Source organism: Ursus americanus, chromosome 33, assembly GCF_024610735.1.
Source record: "Ursus americanus isolate L20-20 chromosome 33, mUrsAme1.1.p, whole genome shotgun sequence".
Lineage (NCBI taxonomy): Eukaryota > Metazoa > Chordata > Mammalia > Carnivora > Ursidae > Ursus > Ursus americanus.
The window spans coordinates 161,433-186,817 of NC_142159.1; the positions used below are offsets into that span (position 1 = coordinate 161,433).

General features: G+C 43.1%; 1 protein-coding gene across 5 annotated transcripts; it reads right to left on the reverse strand.

Moving 5' to 3' along the window:
* Nucleotides 1-1,842: 1,842 nt before the first annotated feature.
* Nucleotides 1,843-22,974, reverse strand: ZFP69 (ZFP69 zinc finger protein). Of its 5 annotated transcripts, none has more exons than XM_045771932.2 (7): nt 22,298-22,974; nt 20,814-21,212; nt 19,441-19,526; nt 7,521-7,647; nt 7,128-7,226; nt 4,572-4,616; nt 1,843-3,160 (listed from the first exon to the last, which is right to left on the reverse strand). In XM_045771932.2, the coding sequence occupies exons 2-7, from the start codon at nt 20,938-20,940 to the stop codon at nt 2,031-2,033; spliced, it is 1,614 nt and encodes a 537-aa protein (XP_045627888.2). In that variant the 5' UTR covers nt 20,941-21,212; nt 22,298-22,974; the 3' UTR covers nt 1,843-2,030. The 5 variants fall into 5 exon arrangements, with proteins under 5 accessions (XP_045627888.2, XP_045627890.2, XP_045627887.2 ...); XM_045771934.2 differs by having other exon boundaries at nt 7,128-7,223; nt 20,814-21,296; XM_045771931.2 differs by having other exon boundaries at nt 20,814-21,296.
* Between the last annotated feature and the right edge of the window lie 2,411 nt (nt 22,975-25,385).

A 25,385-nucleotide genomic window follows, 5' to 3' on the forward strand; every position in this document is an offset into this window, starting at 1 on the left:
GGAAACAATGTATGTAAAATCTGGAGCTGATGGCAACTGTGATTTACTACAGGTGTTAAAAAAAAAACAACACCACAAAAAGCCAAGGTGAGAGATGGAGAGAAAGCTGCCTGGACTTCCTCAAATGCTTCAGGTCCTAGCTCCAGTCTGCTGTTAGAATGTGTTGCAGCCCATGAATTATAGGATACCCCAATATGCCTCTAACAATACCCCCACTTTGAGACTTAAATAGCCCCCAAATGATTAGTATTATCTGACCAAAGAGTCTCAACTAATCTACTGAGTGTAGTCAGAGCGCATATGGGAAGGAGGAAAATGGGAGATGGAATTATAAAGTAGCACTAGATACAATGGAGGCTCTCAGTGCCAGGCTTTGATTTGTAACTGGAGTAGCGGCTGTGAGATGGGGATCGGGGAAATCCATTACCATTTCACAGAATCACTAAAACTTTAATAAACGTTTACCAGATTGAAAAATGAATATGTACAAAAGCATGTGGTCCTAGTCTTGGTGCTCAGCTTTCACATTAGCAGTGTTAATTAATGCTCTCAATCATTAATTAATGCTCAATAGAAAGTCACACCCTACCTCCTTTCTGTCTTCCTCCATGTGTTACTTGTAACTTGCTAACATAACCATCCTGTAAAAGGCTGTGTGGTTGGTCATCCATGGTACACCCTGCCATCCTGAGTACCCTGACTCAACTGTCAGTGTTCCTCCATTCCATCCGAGGGGCAGCCGCCAAAATTTCACTTGCTAAGACAAGTGTATTGGTCTCCTTAAAGGGACTCTCCCTGATCAGGCAGCCCTAGCCTCAGAAATCAGAGACTGGAGCAGCTGGTGGAGAAAGGGCTTCTCCTTCTCCAGCTGAGACTTTGGTAGGCTCGGCTCCTGTCCAGGAAGAGGCAGATTCCTCTCTGGCTCCAAGAATGGCAAGCACCACTCTTCCTGGGGCTGCAGCTCAGCTGTCCTTCTATGCTAAGTTACCGAGACAAACCGATACTCCTTTGATGATTGACACGGCAGTTGTTCCAGGACATGCTTCAGCAGCAGGTGGCTCCCACAGTTCTCCATCTTGCTGGTAGGAAAATAATTTGGCCCAACCTCTCTCTGAAGACCAGTTTGGCAATATCCATCATGAAAACGCACATACCCTCTAGTGAGAGATTCCAGTTCTTGGAATTTACCGTACATATCTACTTACATGTGAAAGAAATAAAAAATGTTTATGACTATTCGTTGTAACAAAAGAACAGAAATCCAAAAGTCCATCCATAGGGAACCGGCTAAATAAATTAAAGTACATTCAAACCACAGAATACTACATCATTGTAAAAAGAATGAGTAGACACTGTATCTACCAGCAGGGAATGACCTTCATGATATATGGTGAAGTAATAAAAGTAATGTGCAGGGGTGTTTAAAAAGGAGGCTGCCATTTATGCTTAAAAAGAAAAACTCTGCATTTGTATTCTCTTGAATACAAATACAAAAATCTCTGGAAGGGTGCACACAAAAAAATTAGTTATTAAAAAATGGTGGTTGCCTCTATAAAAAAATTGGTGGTGGGGGATGTGGGAAAAGGATTTTCACTTATACAACTTTCTATGCCTTTTGAGCTTTACACCACTTTTAAGTTTCCCCATTAAAAAAAAAAAAAGTTTACTTAAAAAATAGGGGTGGTGGTATTTTCAAAAGTTCTTCCCAATTGTTAGTCTATAAATCAGTGAATGCCCATGGAGAATGATTAATCCACCATAAAATCAGAAAGATAACAATTATGTGTGCATTTTCCATAATGCTGAATTTCATTTGAAGGACCATTTAATTTCAAGGGCCAATTGTTCTTGATTAAGTACTTTGTATGGAGGTGTTAGTAGACAGTAGTTATCAATGTACTATTTACATAATGGGCAAAATTAAAAGCTGGCATCATGATATCAATTCCTCAAATTTGAATCCTGGAATTTAAAAACACAGAATCACTGATTTAGAGCCAGCTTTTGTTCTCATGTAGAATAATCTATTTTCAAACATTATTTCGAAAGGCATTCCTCCTGTGTATCTCATGATGCCGACTAAGTGAGGAATTATAGCTGAAGGCTTTTCCACATTCATTACATTCATAAGGTTTTTCTCCAGTGTGGTGTCTCTGATGTTTCTTAAAGGATGAATCATGCCGGTAGGCTTTCCCACAGCGGTTGCATTCATATGCTTTCACTCCTGTATGAACAGTTTTATGGTTGCTAAGGTGTATCCTCTGCCTAAAGGCTTTCCCACATTCCTTACATTTGTAGGGTCTCTCCCCAGTATGGATTCTCTGGTGATGTGTTAGATACGCTCTATGACTAAAGGTTTTACAACACGCAGTGCACGCATAGGGCTTCTCCCCGGTGTGAATTCTTATATGTTCACTAAGGTGTCTAATCTGTCGGAAGGTTTTCCCACATTCACTGCACGTGAAGGGTTTCTCTCCAGAATGAGTTCTCAAATGTTGGATCAAGCTAATGTTCTGGCTGAAAGCTTTCTGACATTTATCGCACACGTAGGGTTTCTCTCCAGTGTGAGTTCTATGATGCTGATTAAGAGATGAGCGATGTCTGAAGGCTTTGCCACATTCTTCACATTCAAAGGGTTTCTCGCCAGTATGGATCCTCTGGTGTGTAGTAAGGGATGCGCTTTGACTAAAGGCCCTTCCACATTCCTTACACCGGAAAGGCTTTTCACCAGTATGAATTCTCATGTGTTCAGTAAGATGAATGGGTTGTTTGAAGATTTTTTCACATATATTACATTCATAGGTTTTTGTTCTTATGTAACTCGGATGATTAATCAAGTCTAATTTGTATTTGTTCCCCTTTCTAGGTGTATCGCATTTACGGTGCCTCTGCTCTATAATAACATTTGAACTGACAATAGTTTCACCAAATTTGTTAGTTTCTTGGCCACTCTTGTGGGTCAGGAGGGCTTGTCTCACATCTCTTCCATGGGTTTCCTGGTGCCTTTCTAAGTCACCATCGTATTTGGAGACTTTTCTCAATGTGGAATAAATGACATCGTCTCTCAGGAACCCTTCCGTCATAACGCCATGATATAACTGTTCCTGCAAGATGTCATTCTTTGCAGCTGATGCATCGCTTTCTGTTTTATTCTTCAAGTCTGAAAGAAATGGAAAAAATGCAAGGAACTCTTATTCATTATGCTTTAAAAAATCAATTATTGAAACGAGTATGAAATAGAAATTTAGATAACTACACATATAAAGTACGAGTTTTTGATTATAGTTGACCCGTGAACAACATGGGGACTGGCATACCAACCCCAGCGCAGTAAAAAAAAAAAATCCATGTATAACTTTTGACTCCCCCCAAAACTTAATTATGAATAGCCTACTGTTGCCTAGAAGCCTTACTGATAAGTCAATTAACACATTTTTTATGTTATATGTATCATATATTATATTCTTACAATAAAATGTGAAGGGAGAAAGAATACACTTATAGTGCTGTAACAAACCCACGTATATGCAGACCCGTGCAGTACAAACCAGTATCGTTCAAGGCTCAACTGCACAGTTAAATATGGTTATGCAACCGGGGAGGTAATGGGAAGTTAAGAAACAGTAAATAAGGAAAATGTGTGATTTTATATAGAGAGTAAAATTTGAGGACTTTAGACCTGTTCTAATACTAAATAATGAAATTTCAGAGCTATGCCTTATGAATACCTTTTTAGTTGACAACAACTTTTGGAAAACAATCTCAGAAAGATAAAAAGATGTCCCTCTCTCCACACCAGCAGCAGCAGATGCTCGTTCGAAAATAAAGTCTGAACTAAGAACTTTCATAAAAACATTAAGCTGTCTTTTACTGAAACTTGTATTAATATTTACATTGTTCTATTTTCTTAGTTATTAGTCTGTCTCTAGAAAGGAGACTTGTAAGAAACCCAGACTTTGCTGCTATTATTGCTATGTTCTATGAAAGTATCTTTTATTTTTTTGAGGGGGGAGAGGAGTCCCAGAAGAAGACAGGGAGAGAATCTCAAGAAGGCTTCCCTCCCAGCAGGGCTTGATCTCACAACCCTGAGATCATGACCTAAGCCAAAATAAAGAGTCAAACACTTAACTGAATGAGCCACCCAGGTGCCCCCGAAAATATCTTTTAACCTTTAAAATTCTGATTGGCTTTTTTACTTGATAATTTGTTGTACCCATTACCAATATTTCAACTGATAGATCTGTATCCTGAAAGGTATAACGTCTTGTGAGATTTTTTTTGGTCAACACAAAAGTATATTAGTACTTTCAAATTCTTAATGAGTAAAGGCAATAATAGAGTCTATGTTCTGTGAGCTTCTGATTCTGAATACGGGAGGGGGAAGAGAAGAAGACCGGGAAGGAAAGAAGAAGCCACCTATGTCCCTTCCCCAAATCAGTATCCAGCCCTAAAAAAGGACGAGACTATTGAAGAAGAGAAGACTCAACTTTAAATGAAGTTGAGAGTTTTTGTTACTGCATTAAACAAAAGATTTTACTAAAATCAAACTGTTATTATTTAAAGGGACTGACCTTCTAGAAGATCATGGCAGCTTTTATTATTTTCAGTATTATAAGCTGAAAAAGAGAAAACCCAAGAGAATATATAAACAAATGACTGGAATTAATAATGGAGTGAAACAAGGTGGCTAGCTATAAGATCAATATACAAAATTAACTGGGCTATTACACACCAACAACGAACACAAAACACAAGTTAAAAATATATACCATCTACAATAGCAAAATATAAGGTCTTCAAGACGAATCTAACAGGAGATGTAATATGTAGACCTTTATCGGGAAAATTCTGAAACTTTATTTTTAAAAAAGTTAGGAAATATCAATAAATGGAGCAAAACACTATGTTCTGGATAATAAAACTCAATATGATAGTATTAATTCCCCCCAAAGTTGATCTATAAATTCCATTCCCATCAAAATACCACTGAAGTATTTGTGCGTGCGTGTGCGTGTATGTGTGTGTGAAATTGGAGGCACTCATTCTGTAATTTGTATGGAAGTCAAGAGGCTAAGAATAACCAGGACAATTGTGAAGAACAAAGTGGGAGAACTATCTCTACCAGATATTCAGATTCACTAAGAAATACAGTAATTAAGACAGCTTGGCATTTGAGTAGGGCTAGAATAGAAATATAGAACAGAATTAGAGAGTGCCTAGAACAGACCCAAGTATATAAGGAAACTTGACAGGTAACAGAGTGGCTACTGAATAAATGGTTCCTGGACTGATTATTCTTGTTGAAAAGTCAAAGTAGAGCCTCACCTCATATTACATATAAAATGATTCCAGGTGAATTAACTTTAAATATGAAAAACCAAATCTGAAAGAATATAATATATATTACATACAATTTTTCTATAAATCAAGAAAAAAGATAATAGAACAATTGGCAAAGATATAAACAAGTCATTTACATAAGAGAACTCCGGATGGTCAATAAACATGAAAAGTATGCTCCTCTTGCTAGTAATCAGGAAAACAAAAGAAACAACGAGATACCATATTCACCCACAAATTTACAATAATTTCATTTTTTAAAAGATATTTATTTATTTATTTATTTGGGCGGGGCAGAGAAAGACTCTGGAGCAGACTCTGCACCGAGTGTGGAGCCCAACACAGGGCTCAATCCCACAACCTTGAGATCCTGACCTGAGCTGAAATCCAGAGTTGGACGCCCAACCAACTGAGCCACTCAGGTGCCCCTACGATAATTTTAAAGTTTGACAAAGCTAAGTGTTGACAAAGAGGCTGAGCTCTGGAAACTCTTAAGGCTTGCCGACGGGAGTACAAACTGGTGCACCTGCTTTGTCGAGCAAGTCAGTAATCTCCAGCAAAGCGAAGGCGCATATACAGCATGACCCCACTAAACAGCTCCGGAATACTCGCATATGTACACAAGAGGACGTGTGCAGGAAGACACTGCATCTTGGTAACCCCCAACTTCAGAAACAATATAAATGTATATGAATAGGAAAATGGATAAATAAATTGTGATTTATTAATTCAGTGGAAATAGAAGAACCAGAACAACATAAATATCAGCCATGTTGAAGGAGAAAAGCAAGTCGAAGTAAATACACATTTAAAGAATAAGAACATGCAAAACAATACCATATACTGCTCTGGGACAGACACCTGTAATAAAAGTATGAAGACACGGGTGAAAATGACAATATTTAAACCTGGAAAAGTTGGTTATTTCAAAAGGTAAGAGGGTAGCAGGGCTTCAACTCTTTTTTTTCTTAATCTAGGTAGAAGCTACATAGAAGTTTGTTACAATGTTCTTTATGTCTTACTAAACACCTAAAATATTTCATAATAAAGCAAAATTTAAGGAGATGGTTAAAAACCATTGAATTGGGGGGCCCTGGGTGGCACAGTCATTAAGCATCTGCCTTCGGCTCAGGGAGTGATCCCGACGTTATGGGATCGAGCCCCACATCAGGCTCCTCCTCTATGAGCCTGCTTCTTCCTCTCCCACTCCCCCTGCTCGTGTTCCCTCTCTCGCTGGCTGTCTCTCTCTGTCAAATAAATAAATAAAATCTTTAAAAAAACCAACACACTGAATTTGGGGAGAAAGTGTCTTGTGGCAATTTCTCTTGCAAGAATTTTCATACAGTAGTTGTTACAAAAAATACAAAAGATACATGAGTTGAAAAGAAGAGTGAGAATCAAAGCGGAAATTGTAAAATGGAAGTTGGCAAAAAGTGGAAATAGAATGCAAGACAGAAAATTAAAGATCTGTCGAATGCAGTGAGAGTCCTGAAAAGAGACGTGTTTCCTGTGAGGAGAGACCAGGTACTTCTGACTGCTTAGAGAAAGGAGCTTTCAATTCAGAGTTCAGGATACTAAAAATAAGAAGGAAAGTCAAGTTTAACCTTAATGAAGACAAGATTCCCTTCCCTCCAATTGCGGAGAGACTTCTGCAAGGTCAGGTGAAGGACAGGGGTGACGGAGGGAAGGGTGATGTCAGGTTTAGCGCATGCCCTGTCCAGGGGCTGTGGGAAGACTGCGGAGACTCTGGCCTATGTTTTAAAATGTACTAGCTGTCTTGGTCTTACCTGACCTGGGGTCTCCTGGGCCTTCTTTCTCTGTCATCCATGGTTCTTGTCCTTTCTCCAACTGAGATATCACACGAGGTTTGGAAAGTTGATATCCTGCTTGTAAAGTAAAAAAGAAAAAAGAGCATGAATGGTTATGCTGAGTTCTAAGAACCATCCCCAGAATTTCGTCCTAGTCCTCTAACATTCAGGGTCTCTGATCATGGAGAGGGCACCACAGGACGTCTTCCTATTCTAGCTCTACCAAGTACAGCAGTTCCCCCAAGGAATGAGACGTCTCTAATACACAACCCAAGGCCAAGCTCCAGGGAACCCACAACCTTTAATAATTCAGAAATAATGACTGTCCTGTAATGGACAGGTTTTCTGGGAGAATGTTTCACCCGTCCTTACCCACTGAGACCAGGTTCCCATAGTTCTCCAGCATCACCTCCCGGTATAGATTCCGGTGAGCAGGGGCCAGGTGTCCCCACTCCTCCTGGGTGAAGTCCACGGATATGTCCTTGAAGGTCAACAGTTCCTAGAATATTGAATATATTCCTTTTCAGACGGAGTCCACCTCCACCAAGGTCCAAGGAGTTCTGACAGAATTCTAAGTTCTGAGAGAGTCTAAACTAGGTTTACCGGGAGCCTCCTCTGACTGTGTTTGAAAATCCTCCAGAGATTACCATAAATAAATATTTAGAAAAACAGATGGTCATAGGTGCCTTAGAAAACAATTAAGCAGGATAAGGGAGGAACATGGCAAACAACAGTGAGGGGAGAGGAGGATCTTTTATGCAGGGTGGTGGGGGAAGGCCTCTCTAAAAAGGCAATATTTGATGGGAGACATGAATTCAGTGAGGGAGAGCCATGTGGAAATCTGAGGGGAGAGCGTTCCAGGCAGGTACAAAGGACCTAAAGCGAGAGCATCTTTGGTTGTCTAAGGAACAGGAAAGTGAACAGGATCACTGGTGGAAGGTGGTGAAGGAAGGAGTAGGAGATGAGGTTAGAGAGGTGGGGGAGGGAGTGGTGGGGGTAGGGAGGGAGGGAGAGGGAGAGGCTTTCAGCACATATCGTCACGAAACCAATGCATTCCTGCTGAGCTTAATTTCTGGGGTCCCACTGGAGTTTAATGCAAAGATGAACAAAACAGTCTGGAACTGTGGTCTAACCCCATCCTAGCTCAAATACTCCAAGAGCTAAAAAAGATCAGTGTCCCCACCCCCAGCTGTGGTGGCATGGGCTTTTGTAGTTGGGTTAATCAGAAATGAACGCCTCAAATAAAAGCTGTATCTCAGCCACAGCTCAGCCACAGCTCTAGGGGGGATATGAATAATCAGTCCCTTGCCTTGACCACTAGACAGAGGAAAGGGCTTAGTCTCCTGGAAATAAACAGAACTAAACAAACAAACAAACTATATTTCATCCCTCACTGTTCTTTAATACCCAATATCTGAACTACTATAAAAAACTGTTACACATGTGAAGGAGGAAGAAAATCTAATCTATAATCAAGAAAATAAAAATCAGGGGCGACTGGGTGGCTCAGTCGTTAAGCGTCTGCCTTTGGCTCAGGGCGTGATCCCGGTGTTCTGGGATCAAGCCCCACATCAGGCTCCTTGGTTGGGAGCCTGCTTCTTCCTCTCCCACTCCCCCTGCTTGTGTTCCCTCTCTCACTGGCTGTCTGTCAAATAAATAAATAAAATCTTTAAAAAATAAAAATAAAAATAAAAAAAATAAAACTTACAATTAAAAAAAGAAAAGAAAAGAAAAGAAAAATCAATAGAAGCAAACCCATAGGTGACCAAGTCATTGGAATTAGCAGATGGGAAGTTTAAAGCAATTATTAAAATATATGTTAAAAAACTTACAATAGAGGGGCACCCGGTTAAGCATGTGACTCTTGATTTCAGCTCAGGTCATGATCTCAGGGTCATGAGATGAGCCCACGTCAGGCTCTGTGCTGGGGGTGAAGCCTGCTTGAGATTCTTTCTCTCTCCCTTTCTCTCCCTTTCCCTCTGCCCCTCCCTGCCCCCCCCACGCAAAAAAAAAAAAGGACAGAATAGGTGAAAACATGGGGGTAATTGAGAACAGAGAGAGAAATGCTAAAGAACTAAGTGAAAATTCTATGAATGAGAAATATAATACCTGAAAAATCCACTGAACAGACTTAGTGGCAGATTGAACCCTGACAAAGATGAGATTTGTGAAACTTTTTTTTTTTGAAGGCAAGAATTCTCTTTTTATTTGCTAATAATGTGATTATGTTCAAAGAAAACCTTAAGGAATCTATAAAAAGCTACTAGAACTAGTATGTTTAGCAAGGTTACAGAATACAAGGTCAGTATAAAAAAATCAATTGTACTTTTAAATACTAGCAATGGACAGTTGTAAATTGAAATTACAAATAGCAATTATAAGGGATCAGAAAATTATGAAATACTTAGGGATAAAGTTAACAAAGTAAGTACAAAATCTTTACAATAAAACCATAAAACATCGCTGGGAGAAATTAAAGATCTAAATAGTGAAGAGATATACCAGGTTATGGATGGGAAGACTCAGTATTTATAAGATAGCTATTCTCTGCAAAGTGACCTATTGATTACAATACCAATTAAGTTTCAGGATTTTTTTTTCTTTTGGTAAAAATTGAGATCTGTGAAACTTAAGACAGGTCAATAGATATTATTCAAACTGAAGCACCAAGAGAGAAAAGAAAAATAATCCAGGATAATACCAAGTGGTTTAATATCCATGCAATTGGAATCTCAGAAGGAGATAAAAGAATGGGCAGAAAAAATATTAAATAAAGGCTGAAAATTTTCCAAATTCGATGGAAAAAAAAAATCAAGGCACAGACCCAAGAAGCTCAGCAAACCCCAAAAAGAAATAAATTCAAAGAAAATCATCCGTGGGCACATCGTAGTAAAACTGCTGAACAGCAAAGACAAAAGGGAAGATCAAGAAGGTGGCCAGAAGGTAGGAGCGGAGGCACGAAACACAAGAAAGGCTGGTCCGTACAAACAGAGAGGCATGTCACCTGCAGGGAGAGAAGAGTAACAGCTGACTTCTCATTCGAAACAGTACAAGCTAAAGGATCATGGAACACTCCTAAGTGCTACAAGAAGCAAAGTCACCCTAGAGTTCTATATCCAACGAAAGAGTCTCAAGGAGGAAGACAATAGAAAGACATCTTTAGATCGGCAAAAGCTGTGAGAATCCATCAGACAGCCGCACTACAAGAAATGTTAAACAACATCTCTCTGAGTGAAGAGAATGATGCCAGTTAGAAACTTGGAAATAAAAGAAGGAATGAAGAGGGCCTGTATTGGTAATTATGTAGACAGATATGAAAAGACCTGTTTTTTTCTCCTTTTCTTAATCTCTTTTTTCTTTAAAGATTGTATTTATTTGAGAGAGAGTGCGTGTGTGCGAGCATGAGTTGGGGGGGCGGAGAGAGGGCCAGAGGGAAAAGCAGACTCCCTGCAGAGCAAGGAGCTGGACATGGGGCTCAATCCCAGGATCCTGGGTCCATAACCTGAGCTGAAGGCAGACGCTTAACCGACTGAGCCACCCAGGAGCCCCTCCTTTTCTTAATTTCTTAAAAGCAATTTACCACTAAAAATAAAAATAAGAGGGGAGCACGCTCTCAATGGGCAGCCTGCTTGAGATTCTCTCTTTCCCTCTGCCCCTCCCCCTGCTTGCATGCACATGTGCTCTCTCCCTCAGATAAATAAATAAATCTTTTTAAAAAATAAAAAAAAAATGAAAATAAGAACAATGTACTGTGAGGTTTATAACGTGTAAAGCGAAATGTATGGTAACAATATACAAAGAATGAGAAAGAATAAATGGAAATAGGAGGCTTTCATACCATGTGTGACAGCATAATGTTAATTCAACTGTGATATGTTAAAAACGTGTATTGTAATGGCCAGAACAACCACTAAAAGCAAATCAAACAAGTAGAGCTCAAAGGTCATCAGAGGACATAAAGTGGAATACTAAAAAACTATACAGTCAAGAGGAAGCAGAAGAGGATGAAAGAAACAAAGATGGGTGAACAGCCAACAAAGAACAAGAATATTCAGTTAAATCGAATATTCAGTTAAATCCCACCGTATCAATGATGACGGTAACTGGAAACGCACGAAACAAGCCAGACATGGCCATATGTAAGGTCACACTTTAAATATATAGACACAGATAAGGTTAAAAGCAAAAGAACTGAAAGAACACTGGAGGAACTGTAGTAAATCAGACAAAGTGGACTTAGGAGAAGGACTATGACTAGCCATAAAGAAGAGACACCTCGTAAACTGCCAGTTCATCAGGAAGGCAACAATCCTACGCATTAATGCATCTGATAACAGAACTCAAAGCAGAGTTGAAAGAACTAAAGGGAGATAAAGACGAAACCAAGATATAGATCTTCACACTCCTGTCTCAGTAATTGATACAAGTGGACAAAAGTGTATCAAGGATACAGATTTGAACAACCCATCAGCCAACTTAAACTACTAGACATTTACAGAACACTGTACCTATCAATTGCAGAATATAAATTCTTTTTAAACTTTTTATTTTGAGATAATTATAGATTCCCATACAGTTGTAAGAAATAACACAGATCCCATGTACTCTCTACTGGGCACACAGCGAAGTTTTGATTGGAAAGGGACACGGTGGAAATGGTCTATACTCTGGTTACAGGGTGTATACATATGCCAAAATAGAACTATACACTTTCTTTAGTGTATTTTCTTATATTTAAATTGTACCTCAATTTTAACAAAATTTAATCTTTTCCTAGCACTAAGAATCCCATTGGTTTTTGATAAATGTCCAGAGGCAAGGAATTCCAGATAGTGGAATGCAGAGATAACTCTTTAAATAATTACACTATTATAACTTCTTCCCTATTGCTGTAAATAACTCTGAAATGCATTTCAATCTTAGAAGGAATCAGCGTCTGAATCAGCTGAGGAAACTGGGATTGTAAACAGCTAGAAAAAACTGCCCCCAGCACCAAGCAAATAAATACAAGAGGTAAGTTCAAATCCTGTACCATCTAACTTCAGAACCCAAGTTCTTTTCACTTAAAACTCTTCTGGGAAGGGGGAATGAAGCATGAGAGACTGTGGACTCTGGGAAACAAACTGAGGGCTTCAGAGGGGAGGGGGGTGGGGGAATGGGATAGACCGGTCATGGGTAGTAAGGAGGGCAGGAATTGCATGGTGCACTGGGTGTTATACGCAACTAATGAATCATCGAACTTTGCATCAGAAACCAGGGATGTACTGTATGGTGACTAACATAATAAAAAAAAACATTAAAAAAACCCAATATTACCCCTTTACGAATAGCTGGTAGGAATACAGAGAGCTGGCCACACTGGATTATGGACAAAAGATAAAGGCACTGTATCAATGTACATTTTTGAAGTTGAGCAGTGGTTGATAGGTGGTAAGTGAAGTTGATCAGTTGATACTGTGGTTCTCTAAGGAAACAGTCTTAGGAAAAAACACGCCTAGGTATTTAGAGATCAGGGGTCGGGCTGTGTGTTACCCTCAACTGAATCTGAAAAAATTATGCATGTGTTCCTTGACCTATCTGTATTTTTGCAGTGTTTTGTAAGTTTAAAATTATTTCCAAATAAAATAAGTTTTTAATGGGAAAAAAAAAAAAAACTCTTCTGGGGTAAGGAGTTAAGATGGCGGAGGAGTAGGGGACCCCTTTTTCAGCTGGTCCCCTGAGTCGAGCTGGATAGGTACCAGACCAGCCTGAACAACCAGGGAACCAGCCTGAGACGCAGGAAGATGCATCTGGATCTCTACAAATGAACATCTCCAGCGCTGAGTATTGAGGTATGAAGCGGGGAGCTATGAAACCGCGCACAGATATCGGAAGATAAACGGAAGGGGGAGGGAGCCGCCGCGTTCTGGCGCCGGGAAGCGGCAGCCACCTGCACGGGGGAGCGGGCGGACTCACGGAGGGCACCCGCGAGAGAGCAGACTGAGACCGTGAGCCGGGTGCGCGCGTGACCAGACTGAAACGGAGCTCCGGTGCGCTCACTGGATCCAGACTGAGACCGGGAGATCCGGGAGCGCGCGCGGGGCGGCTGGCGGCTGGCGGCATTAGAAACACAAAGGACAGAGACGCGCCGGCCCTGGAAGTGAGGGCTGGGACGCCGGGTGTGGGGCGCACATCCCGGGACGCTGCAGGGTTGAGCAGCACCAACAGTAACAGAGTTAAAGTGGCCAGAACATCAGTGGAGAACGGGCCGCAATCCTTCTGTTCCGTGACAGAGGCTGAAATTCGGCCGCTGCTGCTCTGACTCTCAGAAGAGGCACAGCAAACCGCCAGGGAAAGCTGCCAGAGAACAAAAGCCTGGAAATACCGGCTCAGGGAGTGCCCATCCCCATCCTCCCTCGCAGGGGACACGGAGACTCTACCCAAACAGGGTTGCCTGAGTATCGGCGCGGCAGGCCCCTCCCCCAGAACACAGAAGGCAGGCTGAAAAATCAAGAAGCCCACATCCCTAAGGTCTCTATAAAACAAGGGTGCATGGCCTGGGTCCCGGTCAATAATTTGGGCTCTGGACAACCCCGCAACCTCTCCTCATCAGAATGACGAGAAGGAGAAATCCCCCCGAGCAAAGAAAAGACAGTGACTCTGTGGCCTCTGCCACAGAACTGATGGATATGGATATAACCAAATTATCAGAAATAGAGTTCAGAGTAACAATGGTCAAGATGATGTGTAGACTTGAAAAAAATATTAACGAAAATGTTAATGAGAATATAGAATCTCTAAGGGCAGAAATGAGAGCGAATTTGGCAGAAATTAAAAATTCTATGAGCCAAATGCAGTCAAAACTAGAGGCTCTGACGGCCAGGGTGAATGAGGCGAATTGGAGGATGGGTTAGTAGAAGAGAAAGCTAAAATAGAATCTGGACTCAAAAAAATCCATTCTCAAGAATGTAGGTTACAGGAGATTACTGACTCAATGAAACGTTCCAATGTCAGTATCACTGGCATCCCTGAGGGGGTGGAGAAAAACAGAGCTCTAGAAGAGATATTTGAACAAATTGTAGCTGAAAACTTCCCTAATCTAGCAAGGGAAACAAGCATTCATGTCCAAGAGGCAGAGAGGACCCCTCAGAAGCTCAACCATGATAAACCTACGCCACGTCACGTCACGTCATAGTGCATTTGGCAAATATTAGATCCAAGGATACAGTACTGAAAGCGGCCAGGGCAAAGAAATTTCTCACGTACCAAGGCAAAGGTATCAGAATTGCGTCAGACCTGTCTACACAGTCCTGGAATGAGAGAAAGGGTTGGGGGGGGGGGGCATTTTTAAAGCTCTTTCAGAGAAAAACATGCAGCCAAGGATCCTCTATCCAGCAAGGCTGTCATTCAGAATGGATGGAGTAATAAAGACCTTCCAGAATCGCCAGTCATTGACCAATATCATAACCACGAAACCAGCCCTACAGGAGATATTAAGGGGGGTTCTATAAAAGTAAAAATGCTCCAAGAGTGAGACGGAACAGAAAGTCACAATCGATAAAAACAAAGACTTTACTGGCAACATGGCATCATTAAAATCATATCTCTCAATAATCGATCTCAATGTAAATGGCCTAAATGCTCCCATAAAACACCACAGGGTTGCAGATTGGATAGAAAGACATGACCCATCCATTTGCTGTCTACAAGAGACTCATTTTGAACCTAAAGATACATCCAGACTGAAAATAAAGGGATGGAATACCATCTTTCACGCCAATGGACCTCAAAAGAAAGCTGGGGTAGCAATTCTCATATCAGATAGATTGGATTTTAAACTAAAGACTACAGTTAGAGACACAGAAGGGCACTGTATTATTCTTTTTTTTTTTTTTTTTTTTTTTTTAAAGATTTTATTTATTTATTTGACAGAGATAGAGACAGCCAGCTAGAGAGGGAACACAAGCAGGGGGAATGGGAGAGGAAGAAGCAGGCTCATAGCGGAGGAGCCTGATGCGGGGCTCGATCCCATAATGCTGGGATCACGCCCTGAGCCGAAGGCAGACGCTTAACCACTGTGCCACCCAGGCGCCCCAAGGCACTGTATTATTCTTAAAGGATGTATCCAACAAGTGGATATGACAATTATAAATATATATGCCCCCAACAGGGGAGCAGCAAGATACATACACAAGCAAACTCTTAACCACAATATAGAGACATATAGATAAAAACACATTAATAGTAGGGGACCTCAACACTCCACTATCAGAAATAGACAGAACACCCATGCAGAAAATCGACAAAGAAACAAGGGCTTTGAGTGCCATACTCAACGAGTTGGACCTCATAGATATATATAGAACACTACACCCCAGAACCAAAGAATACTCATTCTATTCTAATGCCCATGGAACATTCTCAAGAATAGACCATGTTCTGGGTCACAAAACAGGTCTCAACCGATACCAAAGGACTGAAATTAGTCCCTGCATATTCTCAGACCACAACGCTCTGAAATGGGAACTCAACCACAAGGAAAAATTTGGAAGAAACTCAACCACTTGGAGACTAAGAACCATCCTGCTCAGGAATGATTTGATAAACCAGGAAATCAAAAATCACATTAAACAATTTATGGAGACCAACGAGAATGAAAACACAATGGTCCAAAACTTATGGGATACTGCAAAGGCAGTCCTAACGGGGAAATACATAACCATCCAAGCCTCACTCAAAAGAATAGAAAAATCTAAAATGCAGTGTTCATATTCTCGCCTCAAGCAGCTGGAACAGCAACAGAGGGACAGGCCTAATCCACACACGAGGAAGCAGTTGACCAAGATTAGAACAGAAATCAATGAATGAGAAACCAGGAGTACAGTAGAGCAGATCAACAGAACGAGAAGCTGGTTCTTTGAGAGAATTAATAAAATTGACAGACCACTGGTAAGACTTATCCAAAAGAATAAAGGACCCAAATTAATAAAATTATGAATGAAAAGGGAGAGGTCACAACCAAAACCAATGAAATTGGAAGGATTATTAGAAACTTTTATCAACAGCTTTATGCCAATAATTAAGCAATCTGGAAGAGATGGAGGCCTTCCTGGAAACCTATAACTACCAAGACTGAAACAGGAAGAAATTGATTTTTTAAACAGGCCAATTAATTATGAAGAGATTGAGTCAGTGATAAACAACCTTCCAAAAAACAAAACTCCAGGCCCAGAAGGTTTTCCTGGGGAATTCTACCAAACATTCAAAGAAGAAATAATACCTATTCTCCTAAAGCTATTTCAAAAAAATAGAAACAGAATGAAAGCTACCAGACTCATTCTATGAGGCCAATATTACCTTGATCCCCAAACCAGGCAAAGACCCCACAAAAAGGAGAATTACAGACCGATTTCCCTAATGAATATGGATGCCAAAATCTTCAACAAGATCCTGGCTAATAGAATCCAACAGTACATTAAAAGGATTATCCATCATGACCAAGTGGGATTCATCCCTGGGATGCAAGGGTGGTTCAACATTCGCAAATCTATCAGTGTCTTAGATTTTATCCAGAAAGAAAAATTCAAAAATCATATGATTCTCTCAATAGATGCAGAAAAAGCATTTGACAAAATACAGCATCCTTTCCTGATTAAAACCCTTCAGAGTGTAGGAATAGAGGGTACATTTCTCAATCTCATAAAAGCCATCTATGAAAAGCCTACTGCAAATATTATTCTCAATGGGGAAAAGCTGGAAGCCTTTCCCTTAAGATCAGGAACTCGACAAGGATGCCCACTCTTGCCACTATTATTCAACATAGTACTAGAAATCCTGGCAACAGCAATCAGACAACAAAAAGGGATCAAAGGTATTCAAATCGGCAAAGAAGAAGTCAAACTGTCTCTCTTCACAGATGACATGATACTCTATATGGAAAACCCAAAAGAATCCACTCCCGAACTACTAGAAGTTATAGAGCAATTCAGTAATGTGGAGGGATAAAAAAATCAATGCTCAGAAATCAGTTGCATTTCTATACACGAACAATGAGCCTGAAGAAAGAGAAATTAGGGAATCCATCCCATTTACAATAGCACCAAAAACCATACGTTACCTTGGAATTAACTGAACCAGAGACGTAAAGGAGCTATATTAAGAAACTATAAATCGCTCTTGAAAGACATTGAAGAAGACACAAACAGATGGAAAAATATTCCATGCTCATGGATGGGAAGAATTAACATAGTTAAAATGTCCCTGCTACCCAGAGCAATCTACACTTTCAATGCTATCCCAATCAAAATACCGAGGACATTTTTCAAAGAACTGGAACAAATAGTCCTTAAATTTGTATGGAACCAGAAAAGGCCCCGAATCGCCAAGGAAATGTTGAAAAGGAAAAACAAAGCTGGGGGCATCACAATGCCGGATTTCGAGCTGTACTACAAAGTTGTGATCACAAAGACGGCATGGTACTGGCACAAAAACAGACACATAGACCAATGGAACAGAATAGAGAACCCAGAAATGGACCCTCGGCTCTTTGGGCAACTAATCTTTGATAAAGCAGGAAAAAACATCCGGTGGGAAAAAGACAGTCTCTTCAATAAATGGTGCTGGGAAAATTGGACAGCTACATGCAAAAGAATGAAACTTGACCACTCTTTCACACCATACACAAAGATAAACTCCAAATGGATGAAAGACCTCGATGTGAGACAGGAATCCATCAAAATCCTAGAGGAGAACATAGGCAGCAACCTCTACGACATTGGCCAAAGCAACCTTTTTCATGACACATCTCCAAAGGCAAGAGAAACAAAAGATAAATTGAACTTGTGGGACTTCATCAAGATCAAAAGCTTCTGCACAGCCAAGGAAACAGTCAAAAAAACTAAGAGGCTGCCCACGGAATGGGAGAAGATATTTGCAAATGACGCTACAGATAAAAGACTGGTATCCAAAATCTACAAAGAACTTCTCAAACTCAATACGTGAGAAACAAATAAACAAATCATAAAATGGGCAGAAGATATGAACAGACACTTTTCCAACGATGACATACAAATGGCTAACAGACACATGAAAAAATGTTCAAAATCATTAGCCATCAGGGAAATTCAAATCAAAACCACACTGAGATACCACCTTATGCCAGTTAGAATGGCAAAAATTGACAAGGCAAGAAACAACAATTGTTGGAGAGGATGTGGAGAAAGGGGATCCCTCCTACATTGTTGGTGGGAATGCAAGTTGGTACAGCCACTCTGGAAAGCAGTGTGGAGGTCCCTTAAAAAGTTAAAAACTGAGCTACCCTATGATCCAGCCATTGCACTACTGGGTATTTACCCCAAAGATACAGACATAATGAAGAGAAGGGCCATATGCACCCCAATGTTCATAGCAGCATTGTCCACAATAGCTAAATCGTGGAAGGAACCGAGATGCCCTTCAACAGATGACTGGATTAAGAAGCTGTGGTCCATATATACAATGGAATATTACTCAGCTATCAGAAAGAACGAGTTCTCAACATTTGCTGCAACATGGACGGCACTGGAGGAGATAATGCTAAGTGAAATAAGTCAAGCAGAGAAAGACAATTATCATATGATTTCTCTTATCTATGGAACATTAAGAACTGGGAAGATGGGTAGGGGAAGAAAGGGATAAAGAAAGGGGGGTAATCAGAAGGGGGAATGAAGCATGAGAGACTATGGACTATGAGAAACAAACTGAGGGCCTCAGAGGGGGGAGGGGGGAATGGGATAGACTGGTGATGGGTAGTAAGGAGGGCATGTATTGCATGGTGCACTGGGTGTTATACGCAACTAATGAATCATTGAACTTTACATCAGAAACCAGGGATGTGCTCTATGGTGACTAACATAATGTAATAAAATAACATTAAAATTAAAAAAATGTCAGAACCTTCTTCTCTCTTAACAAAGTTTGTTTTTGAGTTTAAAATACAAAAAAAAAAAAAAAAAAGATGTACATTTTAGACTCCAAGTGGTATCTGTTTGTTTTTAGGGGCTAGAATTCCATCACTCATTCTGCTTTCGCGCAGAAGTCAGCACAGCGCTAATCTAGATGTTGGTCATAAACAAGAGTTAATAGGAAGGAAGCCACCATGAGGAGGGGATGGCCACCACTGCAGCCCAATTTTCTGTAGAAGAGCATCTTGCACTGAGCTCCCTATGTTGAATCTGTTAGCCCCACACCCCCTCACACTTAAAAAAAAAAAAAGGCAAGTTAAAGCCTTAAAAACCAAACAGCATGGCAAGGAAATGAAAGGAAACCAACCCACCTGGGATTCTGCTGCTGGGGACCCAGATGGGACTTCATCCTTCAAACTTTCTCCCTGGATCTCATCAGCATCCTGAGAGAGCAGTGCTAAAGAAGGGAAAGAGCTATGAAGTTTATATCTCCCCAAATCTCCCAAAAAGAAAAAACTGCCTGCAGATCTGCTGAACATGGCTTTTCTCTCAAAACCTTCACAGAGAGGGACACGTAGAGCACCTCAGAGCAGTAGGAGCCTCCTTAATGAGGAGGGTCTGCAGTATGTTGCTTTGGGCATTAGTACTTCCCAACGGTCAACACTGGTCCAAAAGCACAGATTTACCAGGCCCCTCCTCTGTTCGAAGGATTCTGACAAGAAGGAAAAATCCAAACACTTCCCATGGCCTTCAAGGCGCTCTACAATTCGCCTGAAGCACCCTTTCCCAACGTTAGTTTCTGCTAGCCGCCATCCTTTATCCATCCCACCCGTACATTAGCCACTTTCTTAGCCCTCGGTTAGACCAGGATAGTCCCCATTCTCTGAACCACTCTTAAGGCAATCATTTCTGCACCCTTTCCCCAAATTTTCTACAAAAAACTTAAGATATCTTTCAAGACCCAATTCAATGCTATCTGCTTTGTGAAAATTTCTCTGATAAATACAATCAGAAGAATGTTTCCTGTCTCTTGTCTTCCAAAAGAAGTTTACCCTAGCATTTTCTTATGCTACCTTCTATTACTTTGATCTGGATATGTGTCTAGCTCCTTCAATTAACAACAAGCATTGGAGATCATTATTCATTTTTCCATCGGTCAAGACCCTTAGCAAGGTCCCTGCCTGCTGCAGCGAGAACAGATATCAGCTGGACTTGAAGTGTTAAAGGTATGAACTAAGAGACCGTGTGAGACACACAAATTCCTCTGTCCATCTACCTGTCCTGACCAGACCACCAGATAAGGTGTAACCTTGGACATGTTTCCCACTGATCTCCTGTAAACTGAGAGTCATCAAGCATGTCATTCCTTCCTCTCAGAAGAAAAGAACTGCTCCTTTTGAAAAACACTGGCTTTGGGCCAAAATGACCAAAGGAAGGAAGACTTTGGGAGGGCGTTAGGGAGTAGAAACCTTTGACCCCATATACTTGGGAGCCACTGGTGGGGAACACTGCTGTTGCTGTATCTGAGGACTGGAGATGGCAGCAGCATGGAGCACATGGCGCGAGGAGCCCAACATTTCCTCTCATAGCGATCCCCTCCCCAAAAGCCACAAGCACGAACCCCAAAGACCTGCTTTCCCCCAATTTTCTCCCCAAGAGATCACCTCAATGAAGTGTACCTATCCTTTCACACACAAATTGAGAATTCTTCTCTCCCCATTCCCCTCCCTCAGCCTGGTCTCACCTTCTCCTTCAAACATCTTAGTCACGTCCTCCCACAAGGGCGCCCCCTCCTTGGCCTTCTTCGGATGGCGCAGCTTCACGCAGGTGCCGGCCTCCGTGGGCAGGGTGATGAGGAGCTGCTGCAGCATGACGACGCCCCCCGCCCCCGACTGGGCTTGTCCACTTCCGGGGAGGAAAACGGCCAGAGCCTCTCCTGAGACGCTTCACAGGCGTGTCGTCTCCTCTGAGCACAACCTCCTGCCCTTGGGACTTTGGCGTGTCCCTGTGGCACCAGAAGCTGGGGGCTCCTAGAGGCTGATGTGACTTTAACTCTGAAACACTGACTTCTCTCTTGAATGAAGAACTGCCTCCTCGGGAGGCAGCCAGTTGAGTAGGCTAGAGTGCATGCCTCTATATTCTTCTAGAAGAGCAAAAGGCAGAAGAGGGATTCAGAAGCACCCACCACACAGCCAGAACTCCAGAACTTGCAGAAATCTATTCTAAACTGCAAAAGATCCAAAAACAAAGACTTGGCATCAACGTGGATTCTAAGTATAATCAGTGCTCTTGGACGTGGCTGTCTCCCCGTTCCGTAGGCACATAGGCAAACAGCCAAAGATACAAACAGGCATAGACACTGCCTTGACGTCCCTCCTTGTGAGCTGCAAGCACCTTCTGCCTCTTCGGAGTGAAGAGGGCAAGCTTTGAAATCACACAGCTTGGGTGAGAATCCTGACACCTGTACTTAAAAAGCTCTAAGGCACTTCAACTCTCTGAGCTTCAGTTTCTTCGTCTATAAAACAGGGATAACAATTATACTTTATAGGGCTCTAATACTAATGCAAACAATGTCAGGCATGCAAAAACCCTTAATAAATATTACTATAAACCTTTTGCTTTAATGCTGCACCACACACAGCATTATCTTTTTAAGCTACTTTTTAAAAACAATTCGAGATCTAAATTTAAAGTTCAAGTGTCATAAGTGATGGAATAATCACACAGCTGCATTTTCACATGACCAAACAGCGCTAGACACAACCCCACCCACGCAGATGCCCAGCAGCCTGCAAGTCCTTTTAACCTGTTAATACGTCTCCTGGTTTCAGAAACGTTAAAATTGGGTGAGGGGTGTGTGTTCAGATGGAGGAAATGCAGTACTCTGAGTATCATGAGGACTAGTGCAGAACTGTTTGTAAAAGGAAAATCTGGGAACAACTCAAAGCTATCATCTCATCCAACCCCCCGCCCCCCGCCCCGGCATCTGATTAGGTGCCTCCGCAGCGACCAGGTCCAGCACATCTGGGGCCCCACGCACAGTCCGAGCTCCGTGCAAAGGGAGCCGGCCCAACTTTTTGAAATTTGTGAGGAAGGGTACGTAGCTTACGGGCTCCCCCCGCCCCCGGCCCCAAGCTGCCCCCGATGCACAGAAAGGAGCTGCATCCTGCGGGCTGAAGCATGTGGAAATACCCTGCCCCGAATACGTAAAAGTAAACGTGGAGTTACCGAAGTGGGGAAACTTTCGAACCATCATTTAGAAGCTGGCCCTCCTCACTGCTCCCGGCCGTGCCTCCCCAGGACGGAGGCTGCCGACCCGCGAAGCCTCACCAGCTCGGCACTGTACACTGCTGGGATCAGGGACGCGGCCGCAAGAGCGCTCGCTCCCGAGGCTTTCGGCGCCACTGGTGTCTCTTCGGAGGACCGGGAGGTAGCAGATTTTGTTCTTCCCCAGCCTTCGTAGACCACATGCCCCCGCTCACCGACGATTCTCCGAAACACGCCCCACGTTCCCGCAGGCTTCCTTCGGGAGCCCGCGGGACCTCGACCTCGGCCTCCGCCCCAGACGCCGGGCTTCTTCTCCCCGCTCCCGGCTTCCCGCGAAGCCGGCCTAAGGCCGGCCGCCGCACCGCATCACGCCGCCGCCCTCCCAGGCGGCCTTCCGCGGCCGCGCGCCAGGCAGCGGGGCTCCACCGGCCGCAGTGGGAGGGCTGCCCCGGCCCCGCTTCCCGCAGACGCGGGCGAGGATACACCTCGCAGGCTGTCGCTCTGACGCTGGGCCCGCGGCAGCGGCGGCCGGTTCCACCCGCCGCCCCGCCTCGTGGGCCGCAGCCCCGGGTCGTCCGGCGCCTCCGTCCTCCCGCCGCGCTGCGCCCTCGCTCGCGGCACCGGTCGCCCCTGCACCGCCCGGCCCACCCCCGGCCCAGTCACCCCACGCGGCCGCGTAGCCACCCGCCCAGCGCGCGCGTCTTCCGGCGGCTCCGCATGCCCCGCCGCGGGCTCCGCCCACAAGGGACCGCCCCGAGCCCGCCCCTCCCGGGAAGCCGGCGCGCCCAAAAACCCGGCACCGGAGCGGCGGACGGCGCCCGGGGCGCCCAGACCTGGGGACAGCGGCCAGCCCGCCCACCATGGGTGGGGCCAGGCGGCCTCCGGAGGGACCACGTGGCCCTCCAGCTCTTCTGGTAGGAGGGCCCCCTTCTTTGTCATCCTGTCATTCATTCGTTCAGCAACTCTCTTGAGTGCCTACCATGGGTCCCGCATTGTTACAGGCTCTGAGCATATAGCAGTTATCAAAATGATCCCTGCTCTCTTGGATCTTAACTCGTGAGGAATTAAATAGATAATGTTAAACAGAAATTCAGCCCAGTACGGTTGAAGATCTAACTGGCTTGAGTGATTCATGAATCGATCCATGATCTAGCAAGTAGAGGGGAGCACTAGAGAGTTGTATAAAACAGAAGGTTTTCTAGGAGTGAGCGTGGGGCGAGGAAATTATTAGTGAAAGAAAAGAAAGGATTGTTCCATGAAAGGTCACCTTCTCTCAAAGGTTAGAGCTGGGGGTCTAATTGGGTGGATTACCTCACTTACCTTTGGGGGATGGAGAGGGCCCATGTGACATATTAGCTTAGTGGTGCCAGACCACAAAACTCCTGCTTGACTTGTTAAACACTACATTTCTGGGGGTGGTTGGAATTGCAATTAGCTTAGCTATTAAGCCCCGGTTTAATGACATGGCCTAAGTGACCCCATTTTGAGCCTGTGGTTTTCTTCTTAACAATAAAAAATAGAAAAATTGGTAACATCCCAGATGATGGTAAGGGCTATGAGGGAGCAGCGCGTGGAAACGGGATAATGACTTTCTCTTTCTGGTAATAGTGGGGCTAGAGTTTTCATATCAACCCATCTCAGAAAACAATAAATTAAAAACTGAAGTCTGGGGCGCCTGGGTGGCTCAGTCTGTTAGGCATCTGACTCTTGGTTTTGGCTCAGGTCACGATCTCAGGGTTGTGAGATCAAGCCCCACATCAGGCATGGAACTGGCTTGAGACTGTCTCTCTCTCTTTCCCGCTCAGAAAAAAAAGAGAAAAAAGTCTGGAATATATATTTCTAATGTTCTTAAAGGAGCGCATTAGTTTGTTAGGACGGCCACAACAAAATACCACAGACCGGGTGGCTTTAAACAACAGATGTTTATTTTCTCACAGTTCAGGAGGCTAGAAGTCTGGGATCCAGGTGCCAGCAGAGACAGGGAACCTGAAGGGACTCCATTTCAGAAAGGCTCCATCTCTGCTGTTTCTCCGCTAGGCCTCATTTACTCGGGATCTTTCACCTTGCATGTGAGTAAACCAAGGAAGCTGTATGTTCCCACTCCAAGGGGGAAGTAAGAAAGTTAATCATACCCTGAGTTTCATCCTAGGCCCCCACATATCTGATAACATCTAAGAAAAACCGGATCCTGAGCTCCAGGACATGAGCTTTGAACAAACCCCTGCCAACACTGGCATCCGTACCCCCCCCCCATCTTCAGTGATTTATAGAATAACAGCTCTTGTTCACCTGACACTCACCCTTAAGCAGACCTGGATTCCTGAAAGAACACATATCCTGGACCTCTTTCCAATATAAACACCTGACCCCAAGTGACACAGAGACTCGCTTCTCCTTTCAGGAGGCTCCCAGACACTCCATCTACTGTAATCTATCACTTACACCATTCAGTACACTCTGCTCTCACTTCCTCCTGCTTGAGCTTGATTTCTATCCTGTGCAAATCCAAGGACCCTCTTGGTTGGCCCTGCGGGACCCCCTCTGGGTCCTCAGACCAGGCCTGCCTACGTCGGCAGAGTTGGTTTCTCCTGAGGCCTTACTCCTTGGCTGCAAATGGCAGCCTCACTCTATGTCTTCACACAGTCTTTCCTCTGTGTGCTTGCAGGCCCCTGGTGTCTCTCTGTGTGTCCAAATTTCCTCTTCTTTTTTTTTTTTAAGATTTTATTTATTTATTTGACAGAGAGAGACCGCCAGCGAGGGAGGGAACACAAGCAGGGGGAGTGGGAGGAAGAAGCAGGCTCCTAGCAGAGGAGCCCAATGTGGGGCTTGATCCCAGAACACCAGGATCACGCCCTGAGCCGAAGGCAGACGCTTAACGGCTGAGCCACCCAGGCGCCCCCCAAATTTCCTCTTCTTATAAAGCACCAGTCAGATTGGATTAGAGCATACCCTAATGACTCATTTTCTCTTAATCATTCCTTTAAAGTGATTAATAAATTTAATCAGTCACATTCTAGGTACTAGAGGTTAGGGTTTCACCATACGAATT